This window comes from Mustelus asterias, chromosome 2 (assembly GCF_964213995.1).
Source record: "Mustelus asterias chromosome 2, sMusAst1.hap1.1, whole genome shotgun sequence".
NCBI classification, from domain to species: domain Eukaryota; kingdom Metazoa; phylum Chordata; class Chondrichthyes; order Carcharhiniformes; family Triakidae; genus Mustelus; species Mustelus asterias.
In genome coordinates, this window is record NC_135802.1 from 110,320,428 (window position 1) to 110,338,221 (window position 17,794).

General features: G+C 40.3%; 1 protein-coding gene across 1 annotated transcript in view; it reads right to left on the reverse strand.

Moving 5' to 3' along the window:
- The window catches only part of LOC144510641 (apoptosis regulator Bcl-2-like), a 136,494-nt gene extending 118,954 nt beyond the window's left edge, over positions 1-17,540 (reverse strand). Inside the window, exon 1 of the mRNA XM_078240290.1 lies at positions 16,991-17,540. Coding sequence (XP_078096416.1) covers positions 16,991-17,464 — 474 coding nt within the window. The 5' untranslated portion in view covers positions 17,465-17,540. The remainder of the gene's footprint in view (positions 1-16,990) is intronic.
- Between the last annotated feature and the right edge of the window lie 254 nt (positions 17,541-17,794).

Consider the following 17,794-nt stretch of genomic DNA (forward strand, 5'->3'; position numbering starts at 1 on the left):
GCCCCCTAGCAGTAGTCAGGATGTGGGGCAGAAAATAAATCAGGAGAAAGAAAAGGATATAAAAAAAGGCAATATTACAATAATCATGGGGGACTTCAATGTGCTCGGAATATGGACTCGGAAAATCAGGTAGGTAGTGGATCCCAAGAAAAGGAATTTGTGGAATGTCTAAGAGATGGAGTTTTTTGGAACAGCTTGTGACAGAGTCTACTAGGGAACAGGCAATTCTGGATTTGGTGATGTATAATGAGGCAGACTTGATTAGGGAACTTAAGGTGAAGGAACTCTTAGGGAGCAGTGACCACAATATGATAGAATATACCCTGCCGTTTGAGAGGGAGAAGCTGGAGTCAGATGGCATTGCAATTAAATAAAGGTAACTACAAAGACATGAGGGAGGAGCTCATGGGGCGGCACGGTAGCACAGTGGTTAGCACTGCTGCTTCACAGCTCCAGGGACCTGGGTTCGATTCCCGGCTTGTCTGTGTGGAGTTTGCACATTCTCCTCGTGTCTGCATGGGTTTCCTCCGGGTGCTCTGGTTTTCTCCCACAGTCCAAAGATGTGTGGGTTAGGTTGATTGGCCATGCTAAAAATTGCCCTTAGTGTCCTGAGATGCGTAGGTTAGAGGGATTAGTGGGTAAAATACGTAGGGATTATGAGAGTAGGGCCTGGGTGGGATTGTGGTCGGTGCAGACTCGATGGGCCGAATAGCCTCTTTCTGTACTGTAGGGTTTCTATGATCTGGCCAGAGTTGATTGGAAAGGGAGCCTAGCAGGGAAGACAGTGGAACAGCAATGGCAGGAGTTTTTGAGAGTTATTCGGGAGGCACAACAGAAATTCATCCCAAGGAGCAGGAAACATGCTAAGGGGAGGACGAGGCATCCATGGCTGACAAGGGAAGTCAAGGACAGCATAAAAGCAAAAGAAAAAGCATACAAAGTGGCAAGGATAAATGGGAAGCCAGAGGATTGGGAAACCTTTAAAAGCGAACAGAAGACAACTAAAAAAGCAATAATGGGGGAGAAGATGAAATACGAGTGTAAGCTATCTAGTAATATAAAAGAAGATAGGAAGAATTTTTTTCAATATATAAAAAGGTAAGAGAGGCAAAAATCGCCATTGGACCACCGGAAAATGAGGCTGGAGAAGTAATAATAGGAAACAAAGCAATGGCAGAGGAACTGAATAGTTACTTTGCATCAGTCTTCACAGTGGAAGACACCAGTGGGATGCCAGAGTTCCAGGAGAGTCAGGGGGCACAGTTGAGTGTAGTGGCCACCACTAAGCAGATGGTTCTGGGGAAACTGAAAGGTCTGAAGATAGATAAATCACCTGGACCGGATGGACTACACCCCAGGGTTCTAAAAGAGATAGCTGAGGAAAATGTGGAAGCATTGGTGGTGATCTTTCAGGAATCACTGGAGGCAGGGAGGGTACCAGAGGACTGAAAAGTAGCGAATGTAACATTGCTGTTTAAGAAGGGAGGGAGGCAGCAGACGGGAAATTATAGGCCGGTTAGCCTGACTTCGGTCATTGGCAAGATTTTAGAATCCATTATTAAAGATGAGATCGTGGAGTACTTGGAAGTGTATGATAAAGTAGGACTGAGTCAGCACGGCTTTGCCAAGGGGAGGTCATGTGTGACAAACCTATTCGAGTTCTTTGAGGAAGTAACAAGGAAGTTAGATAAAGGAGAGCAAGTGGACGTGATTTATTTAGATTTCCAGAAGGCCTTTGACAAGGTGCCGCATAGGAGACTGTTAAATAAGTTAAGTGCCCATGGTGTTAAGGGTAAGATCCTGGCATGGATAGAGGATTGGTTGACTGGCGGAGGGCAGAGAGTGGGAATAAAGGGGTCTTTCTTAGGATGGCAGCCGGTGACTAGTGGTGTGCCTCAGGGGTCAGTGCTAGGATCACAACTTTTCATAATATATATTAACGATTTGGAGGAAGGAACTGAAGGCACTATTGCTAAGTTTGCAGATGATACAAAGATATGTAGAGGGACAGGTAGTATTGAGGAAGCAGGGGGCTGCAGAAGGACTTGGACAGGTTAGGAGAGTGGGCAAAGTAGTGGCAGATGGAATACAATGTGGAAAAGTGTGAGGTTATGCACTTTGGAAGGCGGAATGGAGGCATAGACTACTTTCTAAATGGGAAAATGCTTAGGAAATCAGAAACACAAAGGGACTTGGGAGTCATTGTTCAAGATTCTCTTAAGGTTAACGTGCAGGTTCAGTCAGCAGTTAGGCAGGCAAATGCAATGTTAGCATTCATGTTGAGAGGGCTAGAATACAAGAGCAGGCATGTACTTCTGAGGCTGTATAAGGCTCTGGTCAGACCCCATTTGGAGTGCTGTGAGCTGTTTCGGGCCCCATATCTAAGGAAGGGTGTGCTGGCCTTGGAAAGGGTCCAGGAGGTTCACAAGAATGATCTCTGGAATGAAGAGCTTGTCATATAAGATATGGTTGAGGACTCTGGGTCTGTTCTCATTAGAGTTCAGAAGGATGAGGGGGGATCTTATTGAAACTTACAGGATACTGCGAAGCCTAGATAGAGTGGACGTGGAGAGGATGTTTCCACTAGTAGGAAAAACTAGAAGCAGAGGGCACAACCTCAGGCTAAAGGGATAATCCTTTAAAACAGAGCTGCGGAGGAATTTCTTCAGCCAGAGAGTGGTGAATCTGTGGAACTCTGCCGCAGAAGGCTGTGGAGGCCAGGTCATTGAGTGTCTTTAAGACAGAGATAGATAGGTTCTTGATTAATAAGGGGATCAGGGGTTATGAGGAAAAGACAGGAGAATGGGGATGAGAAAAAAAATCAGCCATGATTGAATGGCGGAGCAGACTCGATGGGCCAAGTGGCCTAATTCTGCTCCTATGTCTTATGGATACTAATGGGCAAGTTAGCATGGCCAATCCACCTAACCTGCACATCTTTGGACTGTGGGAGGAAACCCATGCAAACACGAGGAGAACGTTCAAACTTCGTACAAACTTCACACAGTCACCCAAAGCCGGAATAGAACCCGGGTCCTTGGTGCTGTGAGGCAGCGGTGCTAACCATTATGCCACTATGCCACCTTTTCTTGGATAAACATGTCAAAATTGCCACTCTCTAATCCTCTGTCACCTCTCCTGTATCCAGGGGAGATGGAAGATTATGGCAAGCTCTTCCTCAATCTTCAACGCCACTTCCTTGAGAAACCTGGGATGAAAGCCATTCAAACCAGGAGACTAATCCACTCTTTTCACCCTATCCATTGCTTCCAATTCTACTCTAATTCTACCGATATTTTGTCAGATTCTTCCACTTTAGTCAATGCAGATACAAAGTACTAAGTATTGTAGCCTTGCCCTGTGCCTCCAAGCATATCTCATATTTTTAATATGGATAAACTCATTGAAACTGCCAAATCATTTAAATTTCCTTCCCTTTAAATATTTGAAAAAAACTGTCTGCAGCATTTTTAAAAATCAGTGTTTGTAATTTCACTGTCTATTGATGTAAGCCTGAGGTTTATCATTGTAGGATTAGTGCTGAATGACTGATTTCACAACCTCTAATTATCATAGTGGGGTGCCTGTCAGTTCACAGTTTGATTGACAGCTTTGAGTGCTTAAAGTTTGTGAAGTGAGACTATGAATATAAATGTTTGTTGCTAGAGGGAATTAAGTAATTAAAGGAATTTAATTGTAGTGAATAGGGTCTGACCAATGAGGCCTTTTTAAATAGTGAATCCATCAATAGACACTAAAAACTTTATTTGATTTCCTATCAGTTTGGATCTTGAGGACTATCCATAATGGATACTGGGTGAGTTGGCATAGAGGGTGTAAGAACATATGCTGGCACTCAGTTAGCATAGGAGCTATAAAGGACTACAGGGGTGGGTGAAGGGGCATAGGTTAGGATGGAGGATATGAGGGGCCACGTGCTGGGCAGAGGGATACAGGTTGCTGTGGAGTGACCACCTCCCAGAACATACCATCCAGGACAATCTCATCCTCCCTGATACTCCAGTGACTCCACTGCCCCTCAAGCTTGGAAATCCCGAGCTTGAACTGAAGCAACTGGGTTTACTTCCTCAACACATGGTCCTCAAGAGTCACAGTGTCCTGAAGTTCCCACGTGGCACAGGAATTGCAATCAGCAGGTCTCAAGTGTCCATTTAGGATGTATTCCTTATTTAACAATTTACTTATTACCCTTTTAATTTTAATTTATAAACTCTAGACCTGCTCTGTGATTAGTCTTACTAATTAACTTACATTAACACCAACTCATTACATTATTTCCCAACTCAATTGCTATTATTATGGAGCATCACATGGGGAAAATCCAGATTAAAAAATGACAAAATCTACTGGAAAATTCTGCAATGCTTGATTAGATTTTTTTTGTCCCAAATCTACAAACTTGTGCTGGTTATGTCAGAAGCCTAACAATGAATTAAGTTCCTAACAAATAGAGTAGCTGATTGATTTCTTCTTTGGAACCAGAAGCATCCAAAGACAGAGGAAAGCACTGCAAGAAGTTAACTGTGGAGATTACTTCTACAAGTATGAAGTTGTGCAGAGGCGGATTTGAGGTCTCAAGTGATTTTGGCTTTGAACCAACTTGTGTAATGCAAATTAGGCATTAAGAACCTCTTCGCACTGCACAGCTCCAATTCCAATCAGGTTTACATTTCAACTATAACTGTAGTTGATGCAGACCAAGCTAGTACTACGGTTATAGTGTAAATACACACAGGAGGAAACAGATATCCAAATTTCCCATATGACAGATGCATCCTGATCTAGCTATGAAACAATAATTGCCTGAAAATATAAACATCTTCCTCTCATGCCTGTCTTTCACTGTGAAGATTCTCTTTCTTTAGTTCTTTCATGGTGTGGGCATCACTGGCTAGGCCAACATTTAATGCCCAACCCTAATTGCCACCACCTTCCCAATCATAAGACTGATAAGATGCCAATCTCTAGTTATTGCACTTTATAGCAATCTGCTTATTTAGAACACTTAGGCCACTTGAGAAAGCATTAAGAGTCAACCACATATTTGAGTTACACTTTATTTTGAACCAATAAGGCTGGCAAGCATCCTTCTCTGAAGGACATTTGTGAACTATTTGTATTCTGGCAATCTGGCAGCTAGCACGGTTATTTTTCTGGGACACAAATCATGGTATTAAATTAAATTTCACAAGCTATTACAACCTGAACTCAAAACCTCTGGGATGCTCATAGATTTGACAATTCTGAGGCAGCCATATCCATGTTAATAAACTACTGATCAGAAAAGGAAAGCGTGACAAAGGACAAAGGAAAGTGTGACAAAACACTGCAAATGCTGGAATCTGTAAAAAAGTGACAGCCTTACTGTCAAAAAGTGTTTGCCGCATAAATATCCATCTCAATCTTTTGATAAGGAGAAAAGTTTTGCTTTTTCTTTAAATATAGTCTTCGGATTGGAAATGCAGAGGGGGAGGAAAGAGTTTTCCAAGTATTGCCACCAAAGTTCACCACATCAGCTGCTTTCCTCGAGCTCCAATGGTCATCAATTTTACAATTCTGTACGCTGCTTCAACCTGCACTTTTGCTACACTGGCTACCCCATCCACCCGTTACTATGTCCCACTTCACCCACAGCCCACCAGGCATTGTCCTCTAACTTCCAGCTTGCAATTGGTCCACACCAAAGCAGTCAGCAATAGCACAGGAGGTCAGTTGATACATTTTATAATTAAACTTAATAAATATGTTTTGTTATTCGTCAGGGCTATTTTGTTTCTGGATGTGGTGCAGGTCATTACAGCATATGAAAGCAATAACTATGTCTTGTTTACATTTTTTCTATTCGGAGAGCTTATCTGATCATCAGAAAAGAATTGTTACAGATAACCAAATCTTCCAAAATATTTGTAAATGAGACCTACAAACACAACTCAACATGGGTGGGGATTGAAAATAGACGGCATTAAATACAGATAACTTTAGCATGAGACACAGAATGATTCTCTAGGGACTGGACTACGTGAGACTGTGAAGCGTGTGACTCTTCACTCTGGCCTGTAATTGAGGTTACCGAAAGACACTCCAGAATAGTCCAAAAGGGGAAAAATACTTTTTTCTCTGCATATCTGGTAGGTCAAGTCAAACCAAAAGGTGTCAGAGCTCTGTAACAATGGTGAAAAATTATCTAGGAAATTTCCATCCAAAAAACCACATTCAAAACATTTAATGCTAATTCTGTAGTTCTGAACTTTTCTAGATTTCTTCCAGAATTTTTCTGAGTGCTTCCTTTAAACAAATGTTTTTATTTTGCTTTTCCAGGTCAAACATACATGAAGATGGTGGCATTTCCTCAATTAAATTATTCGTATACAAATAATTTTGATTGAATACCTTAGACAAAGTGGCATTCAGTAATAGAAAGTAAACAAAAACAGTTTAGTCATTTTTTCACGTGGCACTGTGCCCTGCACCACATCCAAAAGCATGATCTCAGAGTAAGAAAACAAAAATCAAATATCAGATGTAGGTGTTTGTGGGTTGTTGAGTAGGAGGTCTGCAGCAACAACCCACACTTTCTTTTCCAGTTATTTTATCAGTGGTTTTTTTACAAGTCCCAATAATTGCATTTCTTAACACCTGCACATTTTTTCTTGCTTCTCCTTCATGCGCACATGCACCACCTCCAACCCCCGCCCCCTATCTCACACACACACACACACACTTGTGTGCATCCTCCAACCAGCTCAGTGTGTGTCAACCTCCACACCCACTCCCCCTTTCCACAAAACCACTGCTGATTTTTCTAAAGAAAATCTTTAACACAACTTGTTTTCACCTAATAAAGAAGTTATTTGTTCGAGTAAATGCAAGACTGTTTATGGTACTTGTCAGTCAGTGTGACTAGACTGGGACAGAAAATTTGATACTTGTGGGAAAGACGATGAAATTGTCTCATCGCATTGAAGCTCATGCTCAGCATTACATTACAAGTGCACTCTAGGAAGTTTATTTTCAAACATAAAATGAACATTCATAAGTCTCAGTACAAAATATTCCATACTAACAATGCCAGCTACTAGTAGGTATTGCATTTTGAGTTTCTTTGATTGCGAACAACGTGATGAAATGCGAGCATTTACTTAAGCATTTCCCAAAGATAATCATCAAAACTTTTCCAACGCAGAGATCAATTCAGTGGATATTGTGTGATGGTCCACACTCGATACAGAACACCAGCTATCAAATTGAATGGGTGTATTGGAAACAGAGCTCGGTCGAGCTTCTACAGATTGTTCGAACCATAAAAATCACTACAGGTTACATTTTCTTCCCTGAATGTCGAATCAGTTGCAATTCATATGCGCTGTTCCTATGTCTAGGGAACCCCAGGCATCTCAAGTCTACATCTAAAAGAAATTGAAGCATCTATAAACACAGCTGCAAGTCTTTCACATCTGTAACTCTATTTCAAGCCTCCTGGCTGCAAATAGAGATTAGAAGCTATAAGACACAAGTTGCATCAAAAAACCTGGGGATTTCCTAAAGTAATATTTTTTGACTTGTGCCTTTTTTGTTATTGACCTACCCCTGGTCAGCAGAGCTGACTATATTGCTAGATTTTAATTGGTGGGTTGACATCAAAATGAGGCAGGAGTCTGGAAACACACCATCCCAACTGACTATACAAATCTTTTCTGTTGAATATATTCTTAGATGAGCCAAAATATTATCAATCTAAATAGGAAGTGAACTAAAAATTAAACCTCACTTTCTGTTTGAAAATAATTCATGTGTTGGGAGCAAATTGAAGTAATAAACAAATATAGTCTAGAAATATGTATATTTCTTTGGTGTCACTGTAAATAATTTCAAAAAAAATGTACATTAAATGCATCAGGATTTCACTCCAGGCTTTGAAATGTTGAAATCATGCAAATCCTACAAATGCAGAAAGTTTGTTTAGTTGTCCTCCAGAACCAGCTATCTGAGTTAAGCGTTAAAAGTAAATGTAAAACCCGTTGAGATTAATTACAATTCATACTTTACAACACAAAAAAAGGAGGAAATCAATAATAAATTTCCTGCCTGGGGAAAGTACTGCTTTAATCCAGGTGGCAAAGGTATGTGTAAAGAATTTAGCTTCCCCTAATCCCCAACTTCCTTGTTTCAACCTTTAGGTGCTACACTGCATGTTGGATTGGAACTGCACAAGTCAGAGGTATATCACATTCTTCAAACTTTCATTCAAAAGATTCATAAAAGGACATAAAAAGATCTTGAATGCTGTTGTTTTAACCATTTCAAGTTCCATTCAACTCAAATCTTGTATTTTAACTTATCTTCCCTTTGCTTTGGAGTGGTGTAAATGTGACCATTGGTGTTGGCCCGAACAGTAAAGGTAGGAGCATGGTGATGAACCCATGCAACACTTCAGTAAAAAAGGTGTTGTTACTCCTGTGGCACACCACTCCCATTGAAGGCACCCAAATGCTTCAGATTTGCAAGACAAAGGTCTGTCTCTTGCTATGCACACAAATAAAGACAGCTCAAGTTGTATCTGTATCATAGAAGTTTGCCTTCCACACATTACAAATGATCATGTGCTCTGTCCATTTTTTTAAACTTTCCTACAAGGAATTGATAAATATAAAGTAACACCCCAAGAAAATAAAGATAAATTACTTTACAGACTCCATTTTCCTTCTGCAATTTTACTGAAACTCCCAACAGGTCTTCATCTACTAAATACTTCAATGAACAAAAATTACTCCCTTATACAACAAAAATCCTTCAAGTGGTTTCCGAAGATCACAGTAACAAGAAGAGGCACCTAAATGTTATTGAATGTCCTGATTGTACAAACATCAATTTAATTGTGTTTGTTCACTTTTTAAATGGTCATCCAACTAACTATACACGGTGGCACAGTGGTTAGCGCTGCTGCCTCACAGCACCAGGGACCCGGGTTCGATTCCCAGCTTGGGTCACTGTCTGTGTGGAGTTTGCACATTCTCCCTGTGTCTGCTTGGGTTTCCTCCGGGTGCTCCGGTTTCCTCCCACAGTCCAAAGATGTCTGGGTTAGGTTGATTGGCCATGCTAAAATTAGCCCCAGCTTTGGGGGGATTGGCAGGGTAAATATGGGGTTACGGGGATAGGGTTGGATTGTTGTCAGTGTAGGCTCGAAGGGCCAAATGGCCTCCTTCTGTACTGTAGGGATTCTATGATCTAATTAGCATGCTGTCTTAGTCACACATTCTCACTCATGCACACTCAGCTGACTGCTCTAAAATGTAAACAACTACAGCAAACCTTACTTTATTCCAACATTGAAGTTGGACACTAAGTTCTGTCCACAATTCTAATCTCAGTAGCACCAAGGAAAAAGCTATTGCATGGCCAACTCTGCAGCTGCTGTTTTAGTGGAGGAGTACAAATCCTGCAGGCTACACACCATGAGTAGAAAGACAAACTCTAAGAACATAAAGAGATAGGAATGATTCACTCAGATTTTCAATCGATTCAATGCCCTCTTCAGCCTGGAGATTTTCCTCAAGAATCATCTTCAATATTTATTGCCAAATTAAGAACATCTATACTTCTTCACACTTAATGTGCACCTCTCCATTAAAAACACAAGCCACCACTAATTCAACAATGTACAACTATTTTGTAGGTTTTAAACACTAGAAGCATCAACAAAGTGCATTACAGCCAGTTGCTAGGAAAATTTCTTCACTCAGAAGGCAGCTTTACAACTGGAGAGTCACTTAGTCAGAGCTTCCTTACAGATAAAAGAGGATTAAAAGCACTGTCCTTTCTGCACTGCATTGGCAAGTTTCCCTTAATTGCCTCCTCTGATTGATTTTGCAACAGAGAACAAAAAGTCAAAACATAAAATGCAAATTATTCAATTGTAAATCCCCAGGTTAAAACATCCTGCTCCACACCAATGCAAATTTTACAGAGGTATATGCTACCCAGGCAATCCTGTGTTTGTCTACACCACAATTCTATGGAACGTATTACATTAAAATCTATTATATTCAAAACAGAAAGCTAAGAAAGCACAACAATTTGCAATATTATATTTGGAATAAAAATGTCCCCGAAACATTTTATTAAATCTATATTACTGCTTTTAGTTTTTCTTTCCAATAGCAAAGAATGCCAGAGAACCACTCAGTGGTTTGCTTTTACTTAAGCTTCCAAGGTTTTTCAAACCCAAATTCAGTTTAAAAAACATGGATAAAATTGGATTTGTTTTGGTCTTCTCCCTCTGAGAACAGTGGGCAACTTGTACTTACATACTTGAAAAGGCAAAAGCTGCAGGAAAAAAAAGCAAGGGATAGCAACAAATTGGTAGTTTTCTCAAGACAACCAGCTAAGACAATGGGCAGAATAGCCTTCTTCTGTGTTGTATTATTCTATAATTCCAAATAATTAAATACAGCAGAAGATAGGGAGTTTCTGCAATATACTCAAGTGTCCACTAATTAAATCAAAACAGCAGGATACAATATTTCACAGAATTTCACAGTAACTTCATTGCAGTGTAAATGGAAGCCTTACTTGTGACTAATAAATAAACTTTACTTTAACTTTTTACTTTACAATCAGTAGACAGTTAACTATGTTGTAGAAAACTGTCCTTTTTTCTTTTTTAACGATTTAGGACATTTTGAATGGAGGGATTTAAGGGGAAAAGAAATCCGACATGTTCCAATTATAATATAGCAGACTGCTTAAGCAGCAACATTCCAGCTGTATAAAACTGCCTCTTCACATGATCACATGCAAAAACTAGCACTACATTAGGGCATAAAGGTTCTTTATAATATATTTTTCTTTTCACAACAGTTTGAATTTGGTAATCTACATATTTGCAGAAGATAAAACAGAATGCAGAGTGTAGAACATATAGTTGTTTATCTGTAACTGTGCCATTTATGGGTTATTAGATGTTCTTTATGAAATAAATAGCATAACCCAAGCCAAAATAATTGGGAGTTCAAATGCAATTTTGGATTGGTGACAGTTTGCAATAAAAATACAGTACAAGTTTAAATCACTGTGCTGCAACTGTTAAATTGTCAAACACACCAAGATCTTGCTGCAAAAGCTGTTAAATCACTTTAGTTGGGTCCACTAATTGAATGTTCACATAGTTAAGACATTTTCAATATTTCAACTAAAAACGCAGAAAAGGGCTAACATAAGAGATATACAAATAATAAAAAACATTATTTTGATCTTGTGGATCATCTTACTTGTTCCCAAATAATAATCATAGAATCCCTACAGTGCAAAAAGAGGCTGTCACTTTAGGGAAAAAGTCATTGTGGGGTGGTGGACAGGCTTCATAAGAGTAACGAACCATAGGTAGGACAGGGTATACAGGAAGAAATAATAGGAGCTTGTCTGAAAGTTACAGCAGATGGGGGATGTTAATCCATTATGTATACTAGGAAAATCAAAAGTGAAAAGGTAGCCTAGGTGAGGAATTTATAGAATGGTTTCAGGCTAGTTTCTTTGAACAGCATGTTCTGGAACCAATGAGGAAAACTGGCTATACCAGACCTGGTATTGTGTAATGAGATAGGATTAATTAATTACAATTAATTAATTCATAGCAGCAGCCATAATATGATTGAATTTTACATTCAGTTTGAGGGAGAGAAGAGTGGGTCCAAGACTAGTATTTTAAACTTAGATAAGGGGGATTATGGGGGCATGAAAGTACAACTGGTTAAAGTGAACTTGCAAATTAGGTTAAGGGATAAATCAATAGAGATATAGTGGCAGACATTTAAGGGCATATTTTAGAATACAAGAAGCAAATATCAGACTTAAAGATAAAGCATATAATTGTGCAAATGTGTGTCTCAGGTCAGATGATTGGACAGAATATAAAAACAGCAAAGAATGACTGAAAGATGAATAAGGAGCGAAAAATTTGAGTACAAAAAAAAGCTAGCCAGAAATTAAGGACAGATAGTAAGACTTTCGACATACATTTAAAAAAGAGCTAACAAAGTGAGCGTTGATCCTATAGAAAGTGAATCTGAAGAATTAATAACGAAAAATGAGGTGAATTGAATTGGTATTTTTCACTATAGAGGATACAAGTAATAGCCCAAAAGCAGCTATAAATCAGGAAACGAAAGGGAGGAACTCTGGCAAATTACAATCACCAAAGAAATTTCACTGAAAAAAATGTTGCAGGAGCTGCAGGCTGGCAAAATCCTGGGTCCTGATGAGACTTCATCCTATGGTCCTAAAAGAAGTGGCTAGAGAGATGGTTAGTTTTAATTTTTCAAAATTTAGGGAAGGTCTTAACAGATTGAAAAATAAAAACTCCTTTATTCAAAAAAGCAGGGAGACAGAAAGCAGGAAACTACTTGTCAGTTTGCTAACATTTGTCATAGGAAAAATGTTAGAAGCTTATAAGCTATTATTGAAGATGTTAGAGCAGGGCACTTGGAAAAATTCAGGGTAATTAGCCAAAGTCAGCATGGTTTTTTAAAAGGAAAATCATGTTTGACCAATTTATTGGAGTTCTTTAAAGTAGTAACATAGCATGTAGAGAAAGTGGAACTGGTGAATGTACTGTACTTAGATTTCCAGAATGCATTTAATAAGGTGTCACATCAAAGATCATTGTGAAAAATAAACACTCATGGTGTAAGAGGTAACATACTGGTATGAATAGAAGATTGGATAGCAAACAGAAAATAGAGGATAAGCATAAATGGATCTTTTTCTGGTTGGAAAGAAGCAACCAATGGTGTGCCACAGGGATCAGTGCTGGGGCCTTAACCTTTTACAATTTATAGAAATGAAATGGATGAAGGGACCAAAGATATGGTTACTAAATTTGCTGATGACACAAAGATAGGTAGGATAGTAAGATGTGAAAAGGACACAATCTATCTATAGCCCTATGTAACCCCCTTAAGTGAGTGGGCAAAGACCTGGCAAATTGAAGATAATGTGGGAAAAATGGGAAATTGTCCATTTTAGCAAGAAAAATAAAAAAAGATGATCTAAATGGTGAGAGGTTGCAGAGCTCTGAGATGCAGAGGGATCTAGGGGTCTTAATGCATGAATCACAAAAGGCTAGTGTGCAGGTACAGTATGTAAATTAGGAAAGCTCATAGAATGTTATCATTTGTGAGGGGAATTGAATATAAAAGTAGGGAGGTTATGCTTCAGTTGTACAAAGCACTAGTGAGATCTGGAGTACTGTGCACAGTGTTTGTCACCTTATTTAAGGAAAGATGCAAGTGCATTGGAAGCAGTTCAGTGAAGGTTTATTAAACCAAAATCTGGAAAGGGAGGATTATCTTAATGAGGAAAAGTTAGACAGGCTAGACTGGAAGAGTAAGAGGCAACTTCTTGATTGAAACATAGAAAAACCTGACGGGTTTTGACAGGGCCAATGTGAAGAGGACATTTTCTCTTGTGGGAGAACCTAGAGCTCGAAGCCACTGTTTAAAAATAAGCGGTCATCCATTTAGGACAAAGTTGAGGAGAAATGTTTTCTCTCCAAGGGGTGAGTGTCTTTGGAACTCTCTTCCTGAAAAGGCCGTGGAAGCAGACTTTTCACATTTTTAAGGCAGAGGTGGATAGATTCTTGAGAAGCAAATGGGTGAAAGGCTTTCAGGGGTAGGCAAGAATGTGGAGCTGAGGTTACAATCAGGTCAGCCATCATCTTATTGAATGGTGAAGGAGACTCAAAGGGTCAGTGACCTTCTCTGCTTTAATTCGTATGTTCAGTCATTTTATAATAAGATCTGAGTAAAACATTTAATTGCTTAAAAAACTTCACCTGGAGCAACATAATTGCTTTCTAAACTTTGAAGTATCATCATCACTGTGTGGTACAGAAAGTTGGTAGATTAACGTTGCATCCTGGAATTGCATAATTGCATGGATCATGAATCCACTGTCATTGTTAGAATCATAGAAACTTACAGCAACTTAAAGCACAGGAGGAGGCCATTTGGCCTGTCAAGTCTATGCTGGATCTTTAAAAAAGCTGTCATGCTTAATGGCACACTCCCCACTTATTGTCTGTAACCCTCTAAGTTCCTCACCCTCAACTCCCTATCCAAGACTCTTTGAAAATTACTAATGAAATCAACTTCTGCCACCTTTGACCACCTATGAACTGTGATTATTGGGCCACTCACTAGGACTAGTTTTTCTCTATCGCTTCTGTTAAAACTGTGAATATTTTCTGTTCCAAAGAGAACAGTCCCAACATTTAGCACCATCAAAGGAGATGCAGACAGCAGAGACTAGAAAGCAGATGGATGTTTATAGAGAAAAACAGATGAATGCTGCAGACAACTGCCACACAATTAGCAACTAGCTTAAGTGCAAATGGGTAAAAGTCACCTGCCTGCCATGGGAATTGTGAACCGATAATATGTTGACTGGTGTTGAGTGGTGCAGGATGTCAATAGAAGACACTCTATCCCATGCAGTGCACAAAACCATAGGTTCAAGAAGTCGCAAAGCCTCAATCCCATTCTGTTTCCATACCATTCCACTCTGGAAACTATGGAATCAGTGCATATTGTTTGGGCTTCTGTTGTAAAGCATTAATTAAAATAAATAAACAAATGCATACACACTCACACATTACTTCATAGATCTTGTTTAATAATATCGTTTTACTTCTCTTTCAAATAAAAGTCACTTCACAAACCACGTAAAACCACTGAAAGTAAGAACACTGACTGACTGAGAAAAAGATCAAAAAGCTGTTTTGTTCACATGGGATCTGTGCACCATTACCTTGAATGCTTATATAGTAGTTCTTTCTGGAGACAAACCATTCAAGTCAGGAATAAAGAGAAACTGCAAGGCAAAACAATGGCTGGCAATTCTTTTCCCTTGCAAAACATAACAAGGGAGCATCAGTGTAATCCATAGCCTGGACTAGGAGCTTGTGGTCTGAAAACGTTAAAGACATGTTTCCTACATTAACCACTTTTGAACAGTCATTGTTGTAATTGAACGTAAAGTGTTTTGGGACATCCGGAAGACAAAAATAATGCTACACAAATGCTTGTTTTTCTAACATACCAGTTGAGTACCTTTACCAATCACTCAATCTGGAGGTTAATTGTATTTAAATTATAAGGTGCTTATTACATAAATATTTACACTTGATATTTCATAGCAGCATCGCTGTGTAAATTAATGTGAAATTTAACAACGATCTCATTTGCACCTGTTAACAATATAACTTTAAAACATATAATCTCTAATTAGTTTTGAAGATTTAACTTGAAAGATTAATTATTGACATCATAAATGCTAAAAGTCCAGTAACCCAATGTGTCACAAGTACAACAACAAAAATGACTTATCAGGATTTTAACTTGAATCCATCCTTGGCAATACATTAGCTCTGATAATAAGATATTTTGTGAACAGATGTCTAGATGTAGGATGGAGAGAGCACAAAGCTTTATACAACAGAGGGTGATGGAGAACAAACTCATAATCCCCCAAAGAACATATGCTGATGAGCAAAATAATACCTAGAACCAGACATTATGCTGGCTTAACAATAAGTACATGTGATTAAATTGAAGTCAACAGCAATATTAAACACTGGTGCTTTGTTCACAGTCTTAATCATGTTTAATTGAAAAGCAAACTTTATAAAGTGCATTTCCAATAGAGAAGGACTAAAATATTAAGATAGCCTATCTCATTAGGCAGCTCTTCCAGCAATATTTTGTCAGAAGTACACTCAATTATGAATGTATATGAGAGAACAAAAAATCCATTGTTGATAATTATATTACATAAAACTGCTGACTTACTGTAATCACTTAAAACTTTTCATCCAAACCACCCCACAGACACTAACCAAAATCCCAAAAAAGATTCTTGGAATGTAAACTGTTCGGTCAGTATTTGTTACATCACATCATGCTGCCTACATGCAAACAAGCAGACCAAACTTGTACATATAATGAATGAGGTCATCATTCCAACTAACAAGCTTTGCATAGCACATGGGTGAGAATATATTTTGCACGTGAAATATCTGATGACCTTGGTTTGGAGTGACACAGTATGATTTATACTTTGAGAAATAAATGTATAACCTAAAAAAACTATCAGCATAAATAGTAGAGGATCGTTTTGTTTAGGCAAATAGGAATAGATTTGAGAACTTTTCAATGTTTTTACAAGAATGAAAGAAAATTGGGGAAAGGATGTGATTACAATACAAACTGAAGAAACAATATTGATTAAAGATTCGATGAAAACATTTAGTTTCAGAACAAGTACGACTAAACAACAATATCATGAAGAAGAAATGGTATTTACGCTGACATACAAACATAAATAGAAACACATGGCTTGTGAAACATTTACAAACCCCCACACAAGTACTATAGTGGGTGGTGAGGTGAAAGCAAAGACAAGAAAGTGGCCAGACAAATGATACGTAGGTGAAAGTAAAGGCTGCGCACATATGCAGTGGGTAGATATGTAGGTGATAGGTGGGCAGGATAGGTGATAGGTGGGCAGGAAAGGTGATGGAGAGGCAAATATTTTAGTGTGTAGGTAGGTACGTAGGTGATGCAGGTGGGCTGGAAACTGAGCACCACATACATTTATTTACAGATTTACAGATTGGGGGCGGGGGAGTGGTGCAGGTAATGCTGGCAGACGGGTAGTAACAGGTGGGCAGACAGACAAGAGTCAAGACTGACATCCTCCCAAACATAAGGGGGATGGGGTAAGAGCGAGGGAGAGGGGTGATTGAGCGAGTAAAGGGGGGCAGAGTGGGCAAGGGGGTGGGTAAAGGGGGGCAGAGTGGGTAAAGGGGGGTAGAGTGGGTAAAGGGGGGTAGAGTGGGTACGGGGGTAGAGTGGGTACGGGGGTGAGTGAGGGGGCAAGGAAACGGGGTGAGGGGGTCCTGCTCACTCGGACATACCCAGTCTCCATTGGCGCGGATCCAGTCAGTCAAGCTGCTGTCCAGGTAAGCGGTCATCCAGGCGGCGATGTGATCCACCAGCGATGCCATGTCCCTCCTCTTGGCGCTCTCCACACACAGGGTGCCCCCGAACACGAAGAAAGCCACCACCCGGCCCCAGTTGACTCCGTCGCGGAACAGCTCCTCGGCCACCGCCTGGAAGCGGCCGCGGGCGCTCTCGGGCTCGAAGCGCATCTGCAGCGCGATGTCGGCGAACTCCTGCTGGTACTGGCGCTCGAAGCTGTCGCCCACCTCCCGCAGGACGCGGTGAGCCTTCTCGGCGGCGGCGCTGGAGGCGGGGGCAGCCCGGGGCCGGCCGGAGTCGGGGGTCGGGGAGCCGGCAGCCGGCTCCAGGGGCTCCTCCCACACGAAGCCGTGGCGGGAGAGGCGGTAGTACAGGTAATGGCAAACCAGCTCCCGGCTGCTGTAGGACATCTCGGTGCTGCCCGGGAGAGGCAAGTGTCAGCCCAGAGCTAATGTCCCACAGTCTGTATTCACAACCCACAGCAACACAGCATCCTGAGAGAACAGCCCCTGCTCCCCTCAAACCCCCCCTCAGAAACCTCTCTCAAACTCCCCTCCCTCAGAAACCTCCCTCCCTCAGAAACTTCTCTCAAACTCCCCCCCCTCAGAAACCTCCCTCCCTCAGAAACCTCTCTCAAACTCCCCCCTCAAACTTCCCCCCCTCAAACTCCCCCCTCAGAAACCTCCCCTCCCTCAAACTCCCCCCCCTCAGAATCCTCTGCAATCTGATTTCAATTCCTC